This window comes from Drosophila melanogaster, chromosome 2R (assembly GCF_000001215.4).
Source record: "Drosophila melanogaster chromosome 2R".
Taxonomy (NCBI): Eukaryota; Metazoa; Arthropoda; class Insecta; order Diptera; family Drosophilidae; genus Drosophila; species Drosophila melanogaster.
Genome location: NT_033778.4, coordinates 22,494,297 through 22,514,612, shown reverse-complemented (window position 1 = coordinate 22,514,612; position 20,316 = coordinate 22,494,297). Strand labels below are relative to the sequence as shown.

General features: G+C 46.6%; 1 protein-coding gene across 6 annotated transcripts in view; it reads left to right on the top strand.

Annotated features, from left to right (window-relative positions):
- px (plexus) overlaps nt 1-20,316 on the top strand; it is a 67,769-nt gene extending 47,453 nt beyond the window's left edge. For 3 of the 6 annotated variants that reach the window (NM_001382123.1, NM_001382124.1, NM_001274207.1), the window contains exons 13-15: nt 14,877-15,650; nt 15,808-17,505; nt 18,215-20,316. In NM_001382123.1, coding sequence (NP_001369111.1) covers nt 14,877-15,650; nt 15,808-17,505; nt 18,215-18,312 — 2,570 coding nt within the window. In that variant the 3' untranslated portion in view covers nt 18,313-20,316. Of the gene's footprint in view, nt 1-513; nt 1,803-14,876; nt 15,651-15,807; nt 18,110-18,214 lie in introns of those variants that run through there. The other 3 variants (NM_166535.2, NM_001103947.2, NM_001274206.1) reach the window with 2 other exon arrangements.

Genomic DNA, 20,316 nt, shown 5'->3' with positions numbered 1-20,316 from the left:
AGTGTGCAGTTCAGGAGTTCAGAGTGCACACGAATCGAAATTGCTCCACACAACAATAGCAACAACAACTGCGTATGCAGTCTACGTACTTTCTCCGGCTCTCTGCCTCTCCTCTCATGCTCCCGCTCTTTCTCTTACTCTCTCCGCCACTCGCTCACTCACACGCCGACGCCGTCGCTGAGTTCCGCTCACTCACCATTTCTAAGCAGAGGGCGTACACTGTAGAAAAAGATGATGTGCGTCTAGAACTGCGGAAAAGTTATTATGAGCTTTCAAGAAAATGTTCTGATTTTCTAAAATGTTGTTTATTTATCATCTGAAGTAACAAGAAGACACCAACAAGTACATGAACTTGTATGAGGCCAAAAGAAACATCGTATTTTTCCACAGTGTACGCTCTCTCGCTGTTCTGGCTAGAGAGCGGGCAGAGAGTGTGAGTGCGGTGGTGCTCGAGTGTTTGAGTGTGCGGCGGACGTCTTACCCATTTTGGAGTCGAGCGGCCGTCCGCCGTTTAGTCCTTTCGCAAACGTCGCCAGTGGCGTGTCTTCGGCTTTTGGTTTCTCGGCTTGCTGGCCAACGCTCTCTCTCCTGGCCAATTCGCACATTTTTTGGATTGCGCGATTAGCGGTTGCCAATTAAGGCGCGTGGTGCTCGAGTCTCGTGCTTGCGATTGTGAATGTGATTTTCGGTGCGTTACTGAGGGAGTGCTTGTGTGGGTGTCTCACCGTTTCAGTGTTGCGAGTGTTTGAGTGCGGAGGCGGCCGAGCGAATTGAATTACAATTACAGTTGTGATTACGATTACGAGATTGCAGTAATTATGGCCGCCACTTGAGGCGTGAGAATCGTGTGGGCGCCCGCAGAATTCGGCTGTCTAAAAGCCCTCGCCCTCGTCCATTTGCATTTCTTGGTGGAACAAGTGCAGCAGCAGAAGCAGCAGCTCCAGCAAGCGTTAACCCCTCTGAAAGCGAAATAAAACGAAAAGCGGCAAAGTTTGAACCACCCCCCATAAACCCCCCAAAACAACCTCCAACCCCCCACCCAACACACTTGGAAGGCAAAAGTTTTCGGCGTGGAATTTAAATTGGAAAAGTAAAATGAAAAGAAAGGCGCTCGAGTAAAAGTTAAACAAAGTGCAAAGTAAATATTAAATTAAGAAAGCGAATAAGAAATACCAAAAAAAAAATATATATATAGCAAAGAAGAACAGGCGACGGCGAATTTTCGGTGCAGTGCAACAAAAGAAAAAGAAAATCCAGGAAGGAAGTGAAGTGGAGTGTAGCGAGCGGAAGAGAAAGGAGAAAGCAGCGCGGAGAACGCGTCGGCGGGTAGAGAAAACAACTTCCGCTTGCATCCTTCGTCTTGTGCCTCTTCTTCCTTTCATTAATGCCTTTCTCGCGAAAATCTGAACCTTTTGCACGCAGGTCGAGGCATCGTTTATAAAGTCCCCGCCCCCCAGCTGCCTGTTTTATTATTCCGTTTCCTTGGATTAACTCAATTTGTTGTCCCGCGACGTAGTAAAAAAAAGGGAAAAACATCGCAGGGGAACCAGAAAATAAAAGAAATCGAAGTACGAGTGGGGGAAAAAACAAAAGGATCCGAACTGAGATCCTGGAGCCAGGATTACGGGAACGCAAAGTGCAATCCAGTGCAGCCCAATACACACACTCTGCGGAAGAAAGAGAGCGCGTGAGTGTGCGAGAGAGACAGCCAGTGGCACCTTGCTCGGATTATAGCCCATAATAAATGATGGAATGGCTACCAAGAGGATTACCCAGCATCCATGCTCCGATACCGATTTGTGGTGAGTCCTTGGTAAAGTCCTTCCAAAAAGTAGCCCTCCTTTATGGGATTTGGATCCAGTTACTCGCTGAGGATCGTTTTACAGTGGCTTAAGGCAAGGGGTTCTATACTAATATTCTATTCTATAATATTGTGCATACGCGTATGAAAGAAGAAAACAGCTTGGTTTAACAGCTGGTTTTATAGGGAAACCCCTTCAGTAACAGTTTGTCAACACCTATTATTCGCGTGTTTATAACCCATTGGAATTTGAGGAAAACATGCAAGGCAAGAGCTTGAAAATGTTATGAATTTATGGCACTTGAAATACAAAATTGTAGGTTAGAAGAACACTAAAAAAGAGCAAGTGTTGTACACTATTTGAATCGAATTTACAATTTAATGTTAAATCATTGAAATCTCATATAAAATGTTTATATGTGATTGTACTTTTAAACAAATTACGACTTGACATGGTTGCCTTTTGAGTTGGTTTTAATCTTTTAATTTTTATAATGCCTCTGTGGTCGCAATTTGATCATAAAAAGTCTGCATTGCAACAAAGAACTCTCCACAGTTATTAACTTAAACAGTTGTCAAGCACATAAATTGAACTGCGCCCTTAAAACTCTCAAAAACCATAAACTTTTCACCCGTCGACCGTAATCCCCCGCCACCTTGAACACCAATAAAATTTCAATTTCAGCGCTAAAAGTGCTTTGGCATTAATTGTCTCTGATGTTTCGAGTAGTTCGTGTTTCCGAAAATATCTCAGCCCCCCATCTATGCCGACCAATATAGAATTCCATAAAAATAGTGAGAGATGAAGCGGGACGGAGGTTGCTCAACAACCAATAGGTTCGTTTAATTTTCATCTATTTATTTTGACATCGAGGCTCTAGGCCGGCAATTAAATGTCAACACGCACAGCAAAGTCGTTTCCCCGGGGGGAAAGATCTTTTCGGGGGATTACCGCTGCGAAGGAAATGGAAGTGGAAAATGGGAAATGAAAATGGGATCGCGTCACTTAGGAGCGGGAAAACAAACATAAACACGAAGCGATCGGAATTGATTAATTTGCTGACACGCACAGCTGATAGCTGATACTTGATAGCTGATGGCTGTTGGTTGATGGTGGAAATGTCAGATCAAAGTTATTTGTTTTGGCTGCCAAGGCAGCTGTTGCAGCTCCTCTGTTTGTTTTTCCAACGATCTTGGATGTTGTTTTAGCGCTGCCGTGGAGAAATTATCACCTTGTAAATTGTCTTTCACGAACAGCAACAAATCCCACACACCGAGAATCGAGAACTCTCAACACGTTTTCCAAATCCGACGAGGAAGGAGGTGCAAGGAAAATGGGTGGCGGTGGAAAGGGGTGAAATTCGTAGCATTCGACCAGTAAATATTCATGGAATTGCTCTCGCCTGCATTTGCATGAATATTCATTTAATTATGGACTTAGCCTTAACAGAGTTAATTAAACTTTAAATAAGCCGCATTCATTTGATTTTGCACAACTGCAGAGGCATTATTACGCCCCCCATGTTCATATTCCCGTGTCAAATACACAAATTTTGTAATTCATTTGTCCGTCAGTGTAAATAAGCCACATGAGAGATGCCAATGGCAAAACACAAAATTAATTTTGCAGTTATTTTTGTGCTATTTTTGTGGCAAATTGAATTAGAGGCGAACAAATAAACGTTGTCGAACGCATTATTAATTCCCAAAAATAATACACAATTGACTTGTTGGTCAAATGTCAGTCGACGAAACGAATTGTTGGTCTGCTCTGTCCCTTATCGTCTGTCTGATTCCGTTCTGTTTCTGTGTTTTGTCTTGTCCGGGGCCAAAATCAATATTTGCCCAGCAACGGCAATAAACGCATTGAAAATCGCATTGAAATGATAATAATTTGTGTAAACAGTGGCCGGAACATGTGTGCTTTACTTTTGAAAAAGCATCTTCTTCCCCCATCGAACTACCGAAGGAAATGTTTCGGTGAAGGCTATAAAATTAAAATAACAAACAAATGTTGAGGTACTATACTATTCTATTCTTCTGCTGTTGAGGAAATGTCTGAATTAGAGAAGGGGCCCCCCAACTAAGTAGCGATTACAATAAACTCTTCGCACTTTGAGAATTACCCAAACACTCGAGCAATTTGTATCTGTATCTGTACAAGGCAACCCGCACATAAAAGTATCTCTTGCTCACACGCACAGACATTCAATTAAAATGTCAGCCTGGCAGCTGTGCGTTTGAGTGTTGCAACATGGATTTTCGGGGGATTGGAAATTAATGTACAAACTCCGGCCAGAGAGGAGCAGCTAAATGACAAGGCAATCCTGCGAAGGAAAGACATTAACGAGCCACCTCGGGGAATTTCAAGGGGGAATTCGAATGGGGGATGGGGAAATGGGTATCCTACCGGGTGAGTGAGTAAATTTGTATGCCAATTACTTAAGCAGCTCAGACAAAACAAGACATGAAGTGACCAGACGCACCCATAGGATCCTCTAGCTCCTGTTTTTGGGTCTCTCTTCCTCGCCCTCATCCTCGTGATGGTGCTCGTCCTCGTCCTTGTCCCCGGGCAAAGGGGTCAGAGTCATTAACATGCTGTTGTCGTTTGGCAGCATTTAGGACGACATCTGCACCTTTTTCGGGCACAACCTCCTCTATAACTCCTGCCCTGCTCGGTGCCCCGGGCAGCTTGTGTGGCACTGGAGACACGGCAGGGCGACAGCTTTTGACACTAAAAAGCCAGCCGCAGAAGGACACGCCCACCACCATCAGGACGACCACAGGACGTGTTTGTGTTCAAGAAGCACACTTAACCACACACAGTCGCACACACACGCACTCGGTTTGGGACCAAAAAGAAAGGACATGCTGCACAAATTTTAATACGGCAAAAGTATTTGCCAAAAATCGTTTGTTTGCTTATGGAGATTTCCGTCTCACTGGCTCACAGCCTCACAGTTTCTCTGTCTCTGTATGAAAGTTTTGTGGAAAAACTTTTCATTTTGTGGCCTGCAGGCACGCCCCCATTGACCCGTAACCTCTTAACCCATGTCGGCCGCCCATCAGTGCGAGTTCGTTTCGCTTAACCTTTCTGCTACGCCCCGGGGTGGAAACGGCCACATTCATCCTGCCAAGAATATGTCGCCGCAAAGTTTTCCTCGCCTCACTTCACAATCTTCTTTGAAACTTTTCGGTTACTCTGGTGTTAAGGGAAGTTGCTGCCAAGGAGTTTTCAATAGTCTGCCGTTATTTGCCTTCCTCTTGGTTAAAAGCAATCTAATCTAATTTGCGAGAAGTTCTCGAGTCTAGCAATTGGAGTTAGTGTTGCAGTATGCAAAGCCCTAATGATTTGTAACACACCAAAATGTATAAACGATTTGTAAGTGAGCCGAAATTTAGGAAAGTTTCATTTACCGATTTCTTTAGGACTTTCTTTAGGACATACATACATATTGCTTTGGTCTCTGCTTTGAAAGCCATGAATTCATTTTTGTTGACCACAACTCTAAACAACGAGATTTCCGCTTGCTTTGTCCCGTTTTTGCTAATCAGCTTTTCATCTTATAATGCGATTTTCCACCGCTGAGCTCAGCTGAGCTTGCACTTCATTTCGTCCTGCTCATCCTGCGGCTAAGTCCTGTCTAATGTGTTGAGCAGTAAAATACCGCTCACTGCTGACTGCTCAAACTCTTCTATAATTGAAGCTGTTTGCGGTCCTGCTGTGTTTGTCTGGGCCCAGAAAAATGGCAAGAGCTAAAGCGGACTCACTGCGGCTCAGTATGAATATTAAAACTTAATTTAAAATCCATGCCACACACAAAAAGGCTCCTCGGGCTATGGCGAATTCAAAAAAACGAGTAAAAGCTGGCTGAAAGAAAGGGATAAAGCCAAGCCAAGGCGCACTTGCTGCAAGGCGTCGCCCGCTTCGCGCAACTGTACAAACAGCAGCGGAAATAATGAAGGAGCAAAGGAGCAGAAATTGGCAAGGGGGCTTTTGTGGGCGGCATCCTGCAGGAGCAGCAGCTCCGGGGGCAGGGCACTGTGAAGAGCGAAAAACACATTTTTGCACTTTTATAGCGCAACATCTTTTGTGCACAGACATCCTTCGTCCTGCGTCCTTCCTTCAACCTCCCAAACCCCCACTCATCCTTGATCCGAACTCGCACATAAAGTCAGACGGAGGGGTGGGGTATACAGTGGGACAGGGGGGTGGGGATCGGGGGGACTCTTCTGCTGGCATGCGGGCGTGGGGAGCGTGCCTTTAATAAACCCACTTTATTGTTTAGAGCCCAAATAAAATAATCCCCTTAAATGATGCCTTCGCATAATAGACGCCTTGCCAGCCATTCTGCCTGCTGCTTATTTTACGGCTGCCTTCGGCCCAGCCCCCTGCCCAGACGCCTCCTTTTCCGACGGCCTTGGCCATTCCAGCAGTGCTTCTGCTTTGTTGCCTCTCCGCACAGTGGGCAGTTAATCAAGTTTCGTAAATAAAAATACAAACAATAACTGAAGTAATTACAAACACTTTCCGCAAAAACATATATAAAAACATAAAACATTTGCAGTGTTGAAGTGTAAAACAATTTAAAGAGAATGATGAATAAAGTGTGTAGCAAAGATTGGAACAAAACTTTCAATTCAAATATCTTCAGGTTACCAAAATAAATTATTATTCCAACATTATAATCCAATTCAAGCCATTTAATAGAATCTTCTGTATAAAAATTGTTATAATATCTTACCAACTGTTCTACCTGAGCCACTGTGCCGAAAACGGGTCTCCGAGGGCCAGATCCTGCGACTGAGCCGGAGCATTTGCGTTAGCGTCACTAATGATGATGATTTTGTGGTAAAACGTTGTGTTTGTGCTAATCGGGACAATATTATGCGGCAGTAAAAAGTAAATGACTCAAGACGGCGGACGGGGGATAAAGGAGGATAAGACCCATAGCCCGTAGAAGAGTGAGGGCGAGGGATTGAGAGGCCAACGGGGGGTCAGACAGGCAGAAGGATAGGCGGTCCAGGGACAGCTGGCGGAGGCGAGACCCGAGCAACGCCTTTCCATGGAACGATTGAGGATTGGACTTGGGATGGAAGGAAAGGGAAGGAAAGTGCTGAAAAGGGACAGGAGACAGAAGCCGCGAGCAAGGAGCAACAAAGGCGGAGGACACAGCTAAGCCAAGAAAAGGCGGCCACAACATGGTTGCTCTTTGGCAGCAACACAAAACAAGCTGTGGAAAAAAAAGGGAAAATGCGAAATAAAAGGATCAACTGCGAGGGCAAGGGTGCAAAAGGGCGGGGCGTGCAAAATGCGGGGGGTTGGCCTGGCGTGGCCCATAAAGGACAAGAGCCCACAAAGGCAGCAAACGGACAACATCCCTTAGCCGAGAATCAGACTGAAACTCAGACGGAGACGGAGACGGTGATGGAGATGGAGACAGAGACTGGAACCCAATCCCTAAATCCGTCCGCCATCCGTCTCGACTCGGCCAAAAGCTGACTGCTTGGCTGACTAATGCGAAAAATACGTAATTGCGCATAAATACGGGATTAACAAAGTGCTCGTCGTCAGTTGTCGCCTTTGCTGGTCTGAATGGGATTGCCCGGATTGTTTGGGATGGAATGGGATGGCTAGGATTTTGGTGCGGGACCACCGGCTCTTGCAACCCCATTTTCATATCGCTTACGACCAAAATTAGGCATTTCAATGCATCACAAAAGAGACTGCTGCTGGGTTGAAATGAAATGGAATGGGATGGGGGGATGAGTGTGGCCGTGAAAAGGGAAACCAATTCAAGTCGTCGGAAATCCTGTGAAACAGTTGCCAGGACTTTGCGGAATTAGTTGCGGGACTTAATCAGAGTGAATTCCCTTTTATGATGATGATGATGCTGCTAATCCATCAGCTACGCCACCCAGATTCACCAGGGACAACTTAACGTGAACTACTTTTTCTGTCACATTTTTGTGACATGTAATATGGGAAACTACAGTGATTTTAATATTAATTTTTCATCTATTACTATAATAGTTCTCTTAATTACAAAGCGTCATATATTTAGTTAATTATAGAGTTAAATCATATGCAAAACAAACCCACTAATATTTTTCCTCTTTTTTGTTTCTTGCAGGTGAGTGTTCCGAACAATTCAATTTGCAGTACGATTAGTTAGTTCGCATTGACCAAATGTCGTTTACTGTAAGTATTATCCGAGCCGCAGGCAGGCAAAGGACTAATTGGGGTCTGTACACGGCTAGCAGTTCGCCTGGCACTTGGGCCTTTGAGCTACGACGAGGCACTCGTAGGACACTCCCCTGAAAAGGACTCGCGGGTGAGGACGTGAGGTGGGCTCAACTCGAATGAGTTGACTCGGCACAAGAGGATGTGTGTATCACCCACACTCGCAGTCAAGTGTCTTTGCTCCGTCTCCTTTGTGGCATGTCCTTTCTGCAGACACGCACACACACGGACATATTTAGATGCATCCTTATTCATTTCCTGGCCCCTTTCTTGGCAGTGTCCTCGACATATGGCTGCCATTTCTGCCACTTGAGCCGTCTGTCGCCCAGAACTTCTTCTCTTGCAGAACGATTTGAGAGATTTAATTGGAAATGTTTTTCAAGGGATGTGTTTTAGCATCTAGCATTTTTTTTTTTGTGTACTTCTCGAGAATCCTGTCGATTTTAGGCGAACGATAATCCCATAACTAAATGTGGGATCTATTGCACCTGCTGCGAGCGCCTCGATTTGCCTTCTGCCCGCCGAGTGTGGATGGAATTTCATTTATGACCGCCTTGAATGCGTTCTGCACTTGGAATGCTATGGAGTTGTGCATTTCTTGCGCGCGTGCTGGGAATTTCCAGTGTGGAATTCCTTCATTCTGGCCATGCCTTCAGACATTGTTCTCCAGCTCCTGGCAACAGCAGACGCAGGGCAGGACAATTTCTTGCATTGCCAAGGCGGGAACGGTATGAGGATGAGGATGTGGAAGTGGAAGTGGCTCCTGCTGCTGGCATTCGCCTTTGTGTTCGTGATTCCCGGCACTTGTTTATGGTCCGCATAAGGGATCTGAAGCCGGAGTGTGTGTTTTCGGGCCGGAATGTGACTGCGAACTATTTAAATTGTGTACGAATGCGAACCGAAAAGTTTGCAAACATTTTTCTTGCCCGGTGCAGGCTCCTGCATCCTGCGCCGTATCCGTATCCGGTTCCGGGGCCCTCCGCCCGGCCGTTTACCTCCGTGTCCTGGCATCCTGGCATCCTGGCATCCTGGCACTCAGCCACCCAGTTTCCTCCGTCCTCCGGCGGCCAAAAGAACTGGCTGTGCGTGCCGGAATGCTGTGAGGCGATATTTGCCGTCTTGTAGACAAAATTGCTGAAATGCTTTTGCTTTTCCAATTAATTAAAATGAGCTCTGTGTTGGGTACACAGCTAGAAAAGTGGGAAATGTGACACAAATTGAAGTTTATTTAGTTCCCCAGCATTATTAAGCAGGACTTTAAATGAGAGCTATCAATTGGTTGCCTGATTTTACTGATTCATTCATTTTTTTTTGTAAGCTTGACTCGATAATTAGGGAGAACTTTAGATTCCGAGCAACGGAGCAACAAATATAATTGGAATTGAAACGGCAGAAGTCTCCAGTTGCAAACCAGTGAGGTGGTTTATAATTATGTATGACCAGTCTGCCCATTGGGTAAATGAAATTCGATTCTTCAGGATTCAGGATTCAGGATTCCCGTAACCGTCAGCAGGATATATGGAGGATATTTGGACGTGTGTGCTCGATGCTGTTCAAACAGGAACTGCAACTGCCCGATGATGCATGGAATTATTATGCATATTTATAGTTGCTTTGATTGCTTAATAATATTGTTGGTTCAGTACACATCCCGCTCCCGTTCACCATCGATATCGAATTTTGGCCCAAATCATATTACAAGCCCGCCTAGATAGGTAGTTTTCGTCGGTTTAATGGAGGCGTGACCGCAGCCATTCACAACGCTCTCCGATTTGGGAAGGAGAAATTACTGGCTCCACGTCCGCATCCTGAAACTGAGCTCCTTTGCCTGTGTATCCATGGTGTCCAGGCTAGGCTTTTGTGGCTGCACCTCCACTGGGAAACTCCGACCGCAACAGACCAGCAATAATTAATGCATGAGCTGCTGCTACTGCTGCTACTGCTGCTGCTGCTCCAGCTGCCAACTAACTAAACTCGCAGGCATCGGACTACTCTGCCCCTCTGCCATCCCTGTACCTTCCTCCAGCTTCCGGCCACTTCTACGGCTTGAGTGGGCGCCGAAGTCCGGTGCCCACCGCCCATCCGCTTTTCAGTGTGGCCCCGGGAAAAGGGCCGTGTTCCCTGGACGATGCGATGCTCGGGATCCAGGAGCTGTCGAGGAGCAACGGCAAATAATTGCATATGAAACCGCAGGAACAGTTGACGGCCTCCTTTGCTGCAGTGCGCCAGCAGGACGGTAGCCGCAGGACATGAACAGGACGCAGGATGTAGGACGCAGGATGGGGCGACTGAAATGGAATCAAACTTAATTTATAATTCATTTGTGCACCACACGTTGGGCTTCAAGCCGACGCTTCCTGAGCAAATTGAGAAAGTAAATTAAGCTCGAAGATTCCGATTTTCTAAGGGACCGGTGATTGTTGCTAGGATTTCAATATGGCCTGGGGTTAAAACGTTAAGGCTCAACTATTAATACTGGGCAAACAAAAATCGACTTTAAGCCGAAATGGCACAGAAATAAGAAAAAAATCTTAGAATTTTTTAGAGTTGGTAGAATTTCTTTAATTGAAGGTACAAATAGGTCATAAGTTTTAACTGTTTTCAAAAGGTTCGTTTTTAAACAGTTGAAGATAATGGAGAGATATATCCTTGAAGAAATTCGTCTTTAATAGGTTTTTTCACCAATAACAATAGTTCAATAGTTCAATTCAAAGGGAAACACCTAATGTATTTTCTAGAAAAAGTTCCATTCCCAACCAACGTATTATTCATTATCTATAACTTGGATCCCCTTTTGGCTCATTATACTCGCTTCTCATCCTCGTCTATCAAAAGCTCTCAACCAAACGGCGGAATAAAAGGCAAAGTGGGGGAGCCACAATTTTCGCATTTGATTTAATTGTGAATGTATTTATTAAATAAATTATTCATGGCCAGGGTGAGTGCACTTCGCCATGCGAATGTGCTGCGGCTGACCTAAACATGTCCTGGCCGCAGGAGCACCATCACTGGTGCACAGCAGGTTGTGTGGGGGAATTTAGGCGGAGTGGCCGATGGTGGAGGAGGAGGAGGGGGTGGATGAGAAGGTCCTGTGTTCCGTTTGCCACTGTAATTAGTTGTGGTGGAATAATCGCATGCGACCGGCGACATTTCTCTGTGGCAAGGAATGTTCGGTGGTTTCGGCTACTCCACTCCACTCTTTGTGTGTGTGTCCAATCGCATGGCGTGGATCGGAATGAGGTAGTGGGGGTCAAAGGACGGCGAACTGGGGGCAATGGGAAATGGCATAAATTCGGAATGAGCCCCTACGAATTTACCATAATAACGGGGGGGCTTGGGCATGAGGATATGAGGATGGGGATGGGTAGCGCGACGAGGATGTGGATGGAAACATGTGTTTATGTGTACAATAATGCTGCAATAAGGCTGCGGGCGGGCTAGGCAGGCAGCGTGGGCGGGGCACCACTTGCGGTTGGGTGGTGCGGGCAGTTGGTGGTGCTGGCATTTTCGCCTTTCTCGGAATCGGTGACATTTTAATTTACCCAAGCGAGAAAACCAATTTTGCTGCAATGAACCGAACTGCGAAATGTGACAAATGCCACAGTAGCAGCAGCAGCAGCAGCACAGCAACAAAAGCAATGGGTATATATAGATTGTAGAGCATTGTTTCTGTGCATAATTTATTCAACATTTATTTATTGGCAGTTATGATTTGCATTATGTGGCTGTCAAGGGCTTTTCGGGGCAGCGACCAAAGGGACGGACTCTGAGGTTCATTTAATTGACTTTACAAAATTACATTTGCATCTGACCAAATTAACTGAAATGAATAAGCCTCCCAAACATTTCCTACCCCGCATCCAGATTGCAGCTAATAAATGAGTTATAAATCAATGGATGTGAGATTTGCAGCTCGAATCCCTTGCCGAGCAGATCTGAACTCGATTGTATGTGGCAATGACCAGGACAGGAAGGTGGTTTTATTATAATAATTAGCTGTGGAGAATTGTCTATGTACTGCAGGGTTTGGGGTTTGTAGTTCGATTTAAATTAGAAATCGTAGAATCATACCAGACTACCCCCATTGGAAATTCTTTATTTATTCATTTGTAAATTATTAAAAAAAAAATACTTTGGAGATACAGTATCTATCCATTTTACAAAGTCTACGTATTCCATTTTGCCAATTGCTGCAGAGGCGTATCTCAAAAAAAAAAACCGGAGAGAGTTTAGGGGATAGTTACACTTTCAGTTCCGGCTGGCCGGCCATTCCTCCATGCCTCGCATCGGATCCGGTTCCGCGTGACGGACCGTTGCACATTCCTGGGCGCTTTAAGAGGCACTATCATGGCGAAAAAAGTTCGCCATGGGATATATCCGCACTTCGGATGGAAACGGGAGTCGAGTCTTGTGGTGCTCTCGTGTCAGTGCGCTGATTAAATTCGGCAAATAACGCTGATGCCTGCAAATCGCCGCTCAATGCGAATGTAGTATCTCCACATGACAGCGTGTGTGTGTATGGGTGTGTGTCTGCGCGTCAGTGTGTGTGGGTGTGTGGGTGCTTGCTGCAGGGTGTGGCATCTGAGTCAGGTTTGGAACTAAAACTGGGCTCTGGGGTTGGGATCTGGGGTCTGGGACCATGTTGAAGTACACAAAACCCAGGCAAACAAACAGGCATTTCATGGCAAACAACATTGCGTCGTGTTGAGGGGGTTGAGGGGGAATCGAAAAGGGTAGAGGCCGAGGGACTCTACTCTAGTTTTCCCTACACTGCATACTCTGAATACTCCGCTACATTTCCATACCACCCTACCAATATAACCCATCCGACCCATCACCATCTCCCATCTTCCCTGTTTTGGCTGAGCCCACAGGCTGAGTTGGGCAAACTGGCAAATACGGCCAGCCACGTCAACGTTGGCATCATCGTCATCGGCATCGAGGAGCTTTGTTTGGTTTGTCCGGGGGGTTGGGTTCCGGGTTTTAGGTATGGACGCTGATATGGGCATGCAGCCTACCCGCCCACAACCTGCTCTGCTCTCAACTCATTCGCATTCGCAGTCGTCGGCATTTTATTGTTCTAGTCGTCGACATCGATGTTGGTACTGCAGTTTCGGGCATTATTTCGGTTTAGTTTGGTAAATACACATGCTGCAGCAGCAGCAGCAGCAGCCAGCACATGCACATGCACATTTTCACTCCCATTTCCATGTCCTGGGCATCTACATAGTTCCCCAGATCCCAGCTTCTACATCCCAACCTCAACTCACCCCATTTTCATAAACGACACAAAACGCTCTAAACCATGAGCTTATGCAGCAGACGCTATCATGATGTTCTACTGGGAAAAGCTGTTGATGGTGATGGTGGTGATGATGCTGATGATGATGATGATGGTGACGATGATGACGAAACCAGTGATGCATCTGCATTCTTCGTTGCATTTTTCCTTCATTTAATAAAAGCTCTCGAAGAGCAGTGCTGCCTGCCTGACTGCCAGATTCCACTCGGATGGAAAGCCAGTAAATAAATAAAACCCAAAGCAGAACTAAGGCTACCGAGGTGATAATATTTACCCAACCACAAAAGTTGTTCTCTATTTTTGTTGAATTGTTGATTTTCACAAAAATCCGAAATATGTGCAGATCCAAGCTCTCGTAGCGAAACAGTATCCAGCATGTAGTTCACCACCTACACCCTACCGCCCAACTTTACCGTGTATCGCCCCTGGAAAAACCACTTCCAATGCGAGCTTCCATTTGAGACCGAGCAGCTTTAAGGTTCACAAAGGACCAGGCAGCCAGCGAAATGGTTTTCCAAATACATGCCGTGCCGGCCTCATAACATCGTTGTCCTCGATGTCGTTGCAAATTCCATTCGGCATTGAATGCGAGCGGAGATGGTGGTGCTGCAGGAACAGAAGGAGCGGCAGAAGCAGCAGCAGCAGCAGAAGCAGCAGGAGGACTGGCCAGGAGTTCTCTCCTGGTTCGGCGACCTGAAAGGGGCGGTCTCGGGGGTGTGGCTGTCATATCTGAAAGCAATTTCGGAGCGGGCAACCCGAAAACGAGTAACAAGAATCGATAAATTCGTTGGGCGTGCAATTTGCGCCGTGCGGAGGAGCCTCAAAGGAAAAGCGGTGGGCACCGAAAGGAGGCGGACAGAGGTGGTGGCACTGCGTAGTCGGAATCGTACGCCCTCATCCCCACTTTCGATTCGCATGGCTGAGTGGACCATGTCCGAAATTCAAGTTTCGAGCCTTCGCCATTTGCATTCAACCAGCGTCAACCTGCTGGCGATGGAGTGACTGCTCTTGTTCTGGCTTCTGCTCCTCCTGATGGCCATTGGGATGGTGGTGGCACCCTTCGCCCGTCACCCAGCACACGTCATCCGGGATCCACCTTGTCGCCTACGTATGCAAATTGCCGCAAATGCAACGAGGCGTATGCGCAATTTTTGCCCGTCACACAACTCGCGGACATCAATCAGATATTAGCAGAGGAAATTCGAACGAACTCAGTCTGCCCTCATCCCCTAGGAAACGTGGTTCTGTTTCGAATTACAGAGACAGAGGACCGTAAAATCGGATGCCTCCGATTCCTACTGAGCTTATGCAGAGTGCATTTGGCGAAGAGCATTTCTTGAAACTCCTATGAGCTTATTTTTGCATCACATTCTTTTATTCCTGCATATACGTTCAAGTTAAGAGCCTAAGAGATTTATCTCTCGATTTTGATTTATTTATTAATCATATTATTGTAAAATCTATTAGATAATACTATCGAAATAGATTCTAAAGAAATAAAAAATCTAATTTATCATTTTCCTTTGCAGTGCCGCCAAAGGCTGGACAGAAGCGGCCAGCCACCAGTCCGGCACCGCACATTCCCGTGCCGCACCACCTGCAAACTCCTCCTGGCGGCGGCGCCGGCGGCTTGCCGGGATCTTCGGTGGCAAACAGCCCGATTCCATCGTCCGCCGGTGGCAACGCCCTTATGAACCACGCCCTGCCCAACAATCACATTGGCACCCCGTCGCCACAGCAGCAGCATCAGCACCAGCAACATCAACAGCAACAGCAACAGCAGCAACACCAAGCTCAACAACAGGCACAACAACAGGCGGTGGCGGCTGCAGTGCAGCAACAGCTGGCAGCCGGAGTGGGCTTGCCTCCAGGAGCTATTGGTGCCGCTTCGGCCAGTAGTCGAGGCTCCTTTGCCGCCGCCCTGCGAACGCTGGCCAAGCAAGCGGACATCAAGGAGGAGGATGTCGGTGGAGACAGAAGTGTGCCAACTTCGGGAGCCGGAGGACCACCGCCGTCGTCAAGTGGCCCAGGATCGCTGAATTCGGTGGCAGGCCGCGTGGGATCTGAGCGACCTGGCGAGGATCGAGTGTCTAGTAACAAGAAGCGATCACCTCCGTCGCCACAGCCGCCGGAGAAGATCGCCCGTCTGAGTCACACGCCACAAACAGCATCGCTGCAACCGGAACTCTTAGCCAGGAGCGGTTTCCAGCCGTACAGATCGGACGAGCGATTGATGCATCCGGCAGGTGCCTTTCCGCTGGAGGCCTACTCTCACTTCGCCGGATTGCAGGGTATTCCGCCAGGTAAGAAAAATGATTTACGCTGAGAATGGAATAGTAACATATATCACATTTAATGGTTTAAATTTGATATCTAAATTTAACATTGATGTAATATGTTAAGATCCGATTCACGGCAATTGTTTCATTGAATATTTTCTAATAGACGTACTTATTTTAGCTTTTCTGAATCCCGCTGGTCTACCGTATACGGAGCAGCTCTACTTGGAGCATAGATACCAACTGTTTCGGGCCGCCGGCGCACATCCCTCTCATCCGCATGCGGCTGCCCTGTATCCCCAAATGGCCTCGCCGTACTCCCACCTGTACTCGATGATGCCGGGAGCAGCGTTGGGTATCTCGCCAGCGATGCACGACCGGATGAAGCTGGAGGAGGAGCACCGGGCGCGATTGGCGAGGGAGGAGGAACGCGAACGAGAGATTCAGCGCGAAAAAGAGCGTGAGCTGCGGGAGCAGCGCGAAAAGGAGCAGCGGGAAAAAGAGCAACGGGAAAAGGAGCAACGTGAGCGAGAGCAACGTGAGAAGGAGCAGCGCGAGAAGGAGGCACGGGAACGAAAGCTGCGGGACGAGGAGCGTGAGCGCGAACGGGAGCGACAGCAATTGTTGACTGCCTCGCACCATTACTCGAATCAGTTGTACTCCCCACTGAACCGAAATCTATTGGGTTCCATGATTCCACATCTGAATATGAGTTTACGAGGACCCCCAGGTGCACTTCATGGCCTTCCCGGAATGTCGCACTATCATGCAGCGGCGGCAAATGCCCAGCGGCAGAGTCCCCATGGAGCCATGGGTCTTAATCTTGGCATGGCTGGCCTCCCAGGCGTTCCCCCCCTCGGTGGTCACGGGCCTAATCTGCAGCACCACCTGCAGCAGGCGGCCATGGGCTTGGCTCATCCGGGAGCCGCTGGCCTCACGCATCCCGGCTTCTCAGCCGCTGCCCTTGGACTCGGCGCGCATCCGCACAGTCTGAACCTCAGCCATCCGCATATGTCGCCACACCATCCCGCCTCCCTGGCTCACCAATTGCCACCGCATACCTCTTCGGCCGGCGGAGGGGGGCTAAGCAACTCCATACCCGTCACAGCTAGCTCCAGTTTGTCTGCGTCCTCACCACACACCAGCCTAAATCTGACATCATCTGTAAAGCTAAGCGCGGATCAGGTACCCACATCGACGCCCAGCGGTGGTGTCAGCGGCAGTGGAATGCCTCCGACTACCTCTAGTTCCCACATTCCCAACATGGGTCACTATTACCACCACGGGCATTTGGCGGCCATGCATGCGGCTGCAGCGGCGGCAAGCGGAATGACTCCGACCGCTGCCCATCAACAGCAGCCCCTGTCGCTGCCCAGCTCACCCAAAATCACGCCACCGATCACTCCATCTTCCTCGGCCAACGGAGGCAGAGCGGGCGGCAGTCCACATGCCATGAGGCATCATATTGCGGCAGCGGTGGCTGCTGCAGCCCAACAATCGGCGATGATCGACAAGGCAGCCACGCCGGTGACCCATGAGCCCACCACCTTGGATTTAACCGGGTCAAATTCAAATTCGAGCAACCAGGCGCCATCTAACGCAAGCAGTGGCCAGCCGACAAACCACGAAGTGAATGGAGCTGAATCCAATGGAGCGTCGCAGACAGAAAGCAAGGAGCACTTGGCAATCAAAGAGGATGGCCACAAAAGTTCTCCGCCGCCGGTGGCGCTTGAAAAGAAGCCAGCCACGCCGAATGCAGCTGCAGACAAACCCATCCATCCGGACAGCTCCCCGGAAAACTCTTCCCGGCGCAGTGCCAGTCCCCAATCGGACGCGAACAACTCGCTGCCGGCGGTCAGTGTTACCGCAGCAGCATCAGGTAAATGCAAAGAGGAGACCCCAAAGATTCTAGACTCGGACACGACTGCCACAACAAAGACAGACATAGAGGAGGAGAAACAGCGGGCCAGGCTATCGGTATCGCCGACACCGACTGCACCAAAGATCATGGTCGCCTCACCAGACACAGTGTCTACCTCGGGCGGGGTGACTTCCACAACCAGTGGCACCACCCCGCCACCGGTGGTCAGCAGCAGCACCAGCAGTGCAGGCAAGGCGCCGGCCCTGACCAGCGACGAGGTGTCCACCAGTGCCGCCACGTCCGCTGCCGAGCCCACCAGATGATGAATGGTCCCCTGGCGGGAGTGGGTCGATTAGTGAAGCGTATGTTCGCTTAAGTTTAAGTTTTGAAAGTCGCATCGGATCGGAACTAGTTAACATCTACCTTCAGTAACATTATACTAAGCGATAATTTAGTTGTTAGTCGAGCCTCTTAATTTATACAAGAAATTGTAATGTATTGCCAGCGCCGCTTAGATCCAATTCTAAACGTTATAATCCTTAGTTATCATTATTATTTCCCTATTTAATGTGAAGCGTATACTTTTAGAAATGGCCTGAATAAATAATTTTTGTTTACAATTATTTGAGTTACACTTATTATTTTCCTTGGTTTTGCGATCCCTGAAAGGTAAAATTAAACTAAACTTAAGCTACCAACTAAATTAGTCCAACTCCGTGTATTTCAGATGACACCAAGCCACAGTTGGGCGGACTGGGTCGCAGCAATAGTGCGGAGGAGGCTACAGCCTTATGACACCAACTCTTCAGTAATTCCAATAACTAACTAATGAAAAGCTACAGCGACATTGGAATGTACTTGCTGTCGGAGCAAGCTCTTCACCAGCAGCGCAAGCGGATGCTGGACGAGTTCCTGAAGCTATAATAGGATTATCCCAGGGATTAGCCAGGGACGATTGGCCAGAAAAAAGCATTAGGCCGCTATAAATAATACAATGTAAATTCCACAACAGATATCAGATATTTGTTTTTTCTCGGTGTTACAATCTAATGTTTACCCAACCAGTTGAATACAATTCTACCACAATTAGACATTTTGAATTGGTGTAAAATTCGTAACTGCATAAAATGTAAAATAATGTGACATATTCCAAGTAAAGTAATTACTCTCAAACGAAACGTTAGCTGTAAGAGTTTTAGGTACGTATTTGCATGAAACTCTGGATGTAGTTTTCGTGTGGCAATGTTCACGGCCCGAAAATATTAATGCTAGTTGTAAAGTTAGATTAAATTCTGATAAGAAATTTATATATACACAACAGAAACAGAAATTATACAAACATACTGGGTAGCTATATTTTATTCTTAAATTGCTAATTGCTAATAATTGTGATTTGGAGAGTACGAATAAAAATGGAAAACGTATGAACAAGTAACTCGAATACAAAGTGGGGAAAACGGAACTGAAATTTAGATAACAAATCAAATCAAAAACCTAGGGAGATATTCTGGAATGGATTAGAAGTGAACAGCGAAAGGCCGAAATTATTTTTCGAAATTAAATAACTTTTGTATGCCACCCTTTGGCCCTTAAAACTCTTTGTCTTATTTTTGTGATTTTAAATATTTTGTACGCAGAACTTAGAGTGCCGAAATCGGAAAACGCATTCGCCACAATCTTCAGAAACACAATTCCAAGCACAAGCTAGCAAATGGAGACGTACTATTGAACAAGAGTACTATGTATCCGCACTATAATTGATGTTTATAGTAAGTAGTTAATACCCTAAAACCAAGCAAACTCTCAAAGATATAGACCTAGTTTTCATTACCGTTTTTAAACTTTGCCCCTCTATCTTGCCTCCTACTTTTCCTTTTTTGTGTTTGAGATTGCCTAACATTTGACGGTACGCAAAGTAACGGTTTACATATATTTTAATGCATAAATCTCGAGCAATCTGTGATATTATAAAAACAAAAACAAAAATGACAAACCAAACCAAAACTCAAAAATCATTGCGTATGAGCCACATTTGAGACCCTGTACTGCAAGATTTAAATCATTTTCGAAGCAGGACACACCAGAAAGTTAGGAGTCCTTGCCGAGTATGGACACCGATACGCTTCGACATATTCGAACAATTTTCGCCATATGCAAGTCGACTTTTCCTTTTGACAAAACTATGTGTATGTACCAGTAAAACTGAAAATGAATATATTTTAATAACTAATCATAATAGATTCTTGAATGAAACACATAACTGAAATCGATTGGCGCGCATCTAGTAACGTAACCACAAATGCCATGCGATAGCTAATTAACTACTGCAAAATAGTTTCAAATACAACCTTAACAAAAGAAAACAACTCGATCGTAAATTAATTGTATTGTAACTCCCCCTCAATCTTCGTTGTGTGTGTAACAGAATACAAAGTGTAAAACATTAAACTGTAAGCTAATGGAAACAAAATCGAAACCAAAAACCAAATACAACAGCTACCGAAACAATAGCAATAGACATAAAGAGGAACGCTCCAGTCTGTCCGGAAACTGATCTTACAGCCGAATTCAGAATCCTGAGTTAGTCCTGAGCTACATATACCCCATCGGATTAAGATCAATAACTCGACAGTCGGGCGCTCCTTTCTCGGATCTTCACACGACCACACCATATAGTTGGGTATATATCAACACAATCGCGCAGCAGAATAGATATGTACGAATGTTCAACCATGTGGCAAACGATATGCGAAACAAACATTTAAACAATATTGTGCAACTTTACATAAGGCATTTATGATTTTATGAAATAAACTCTACTTAAGGATG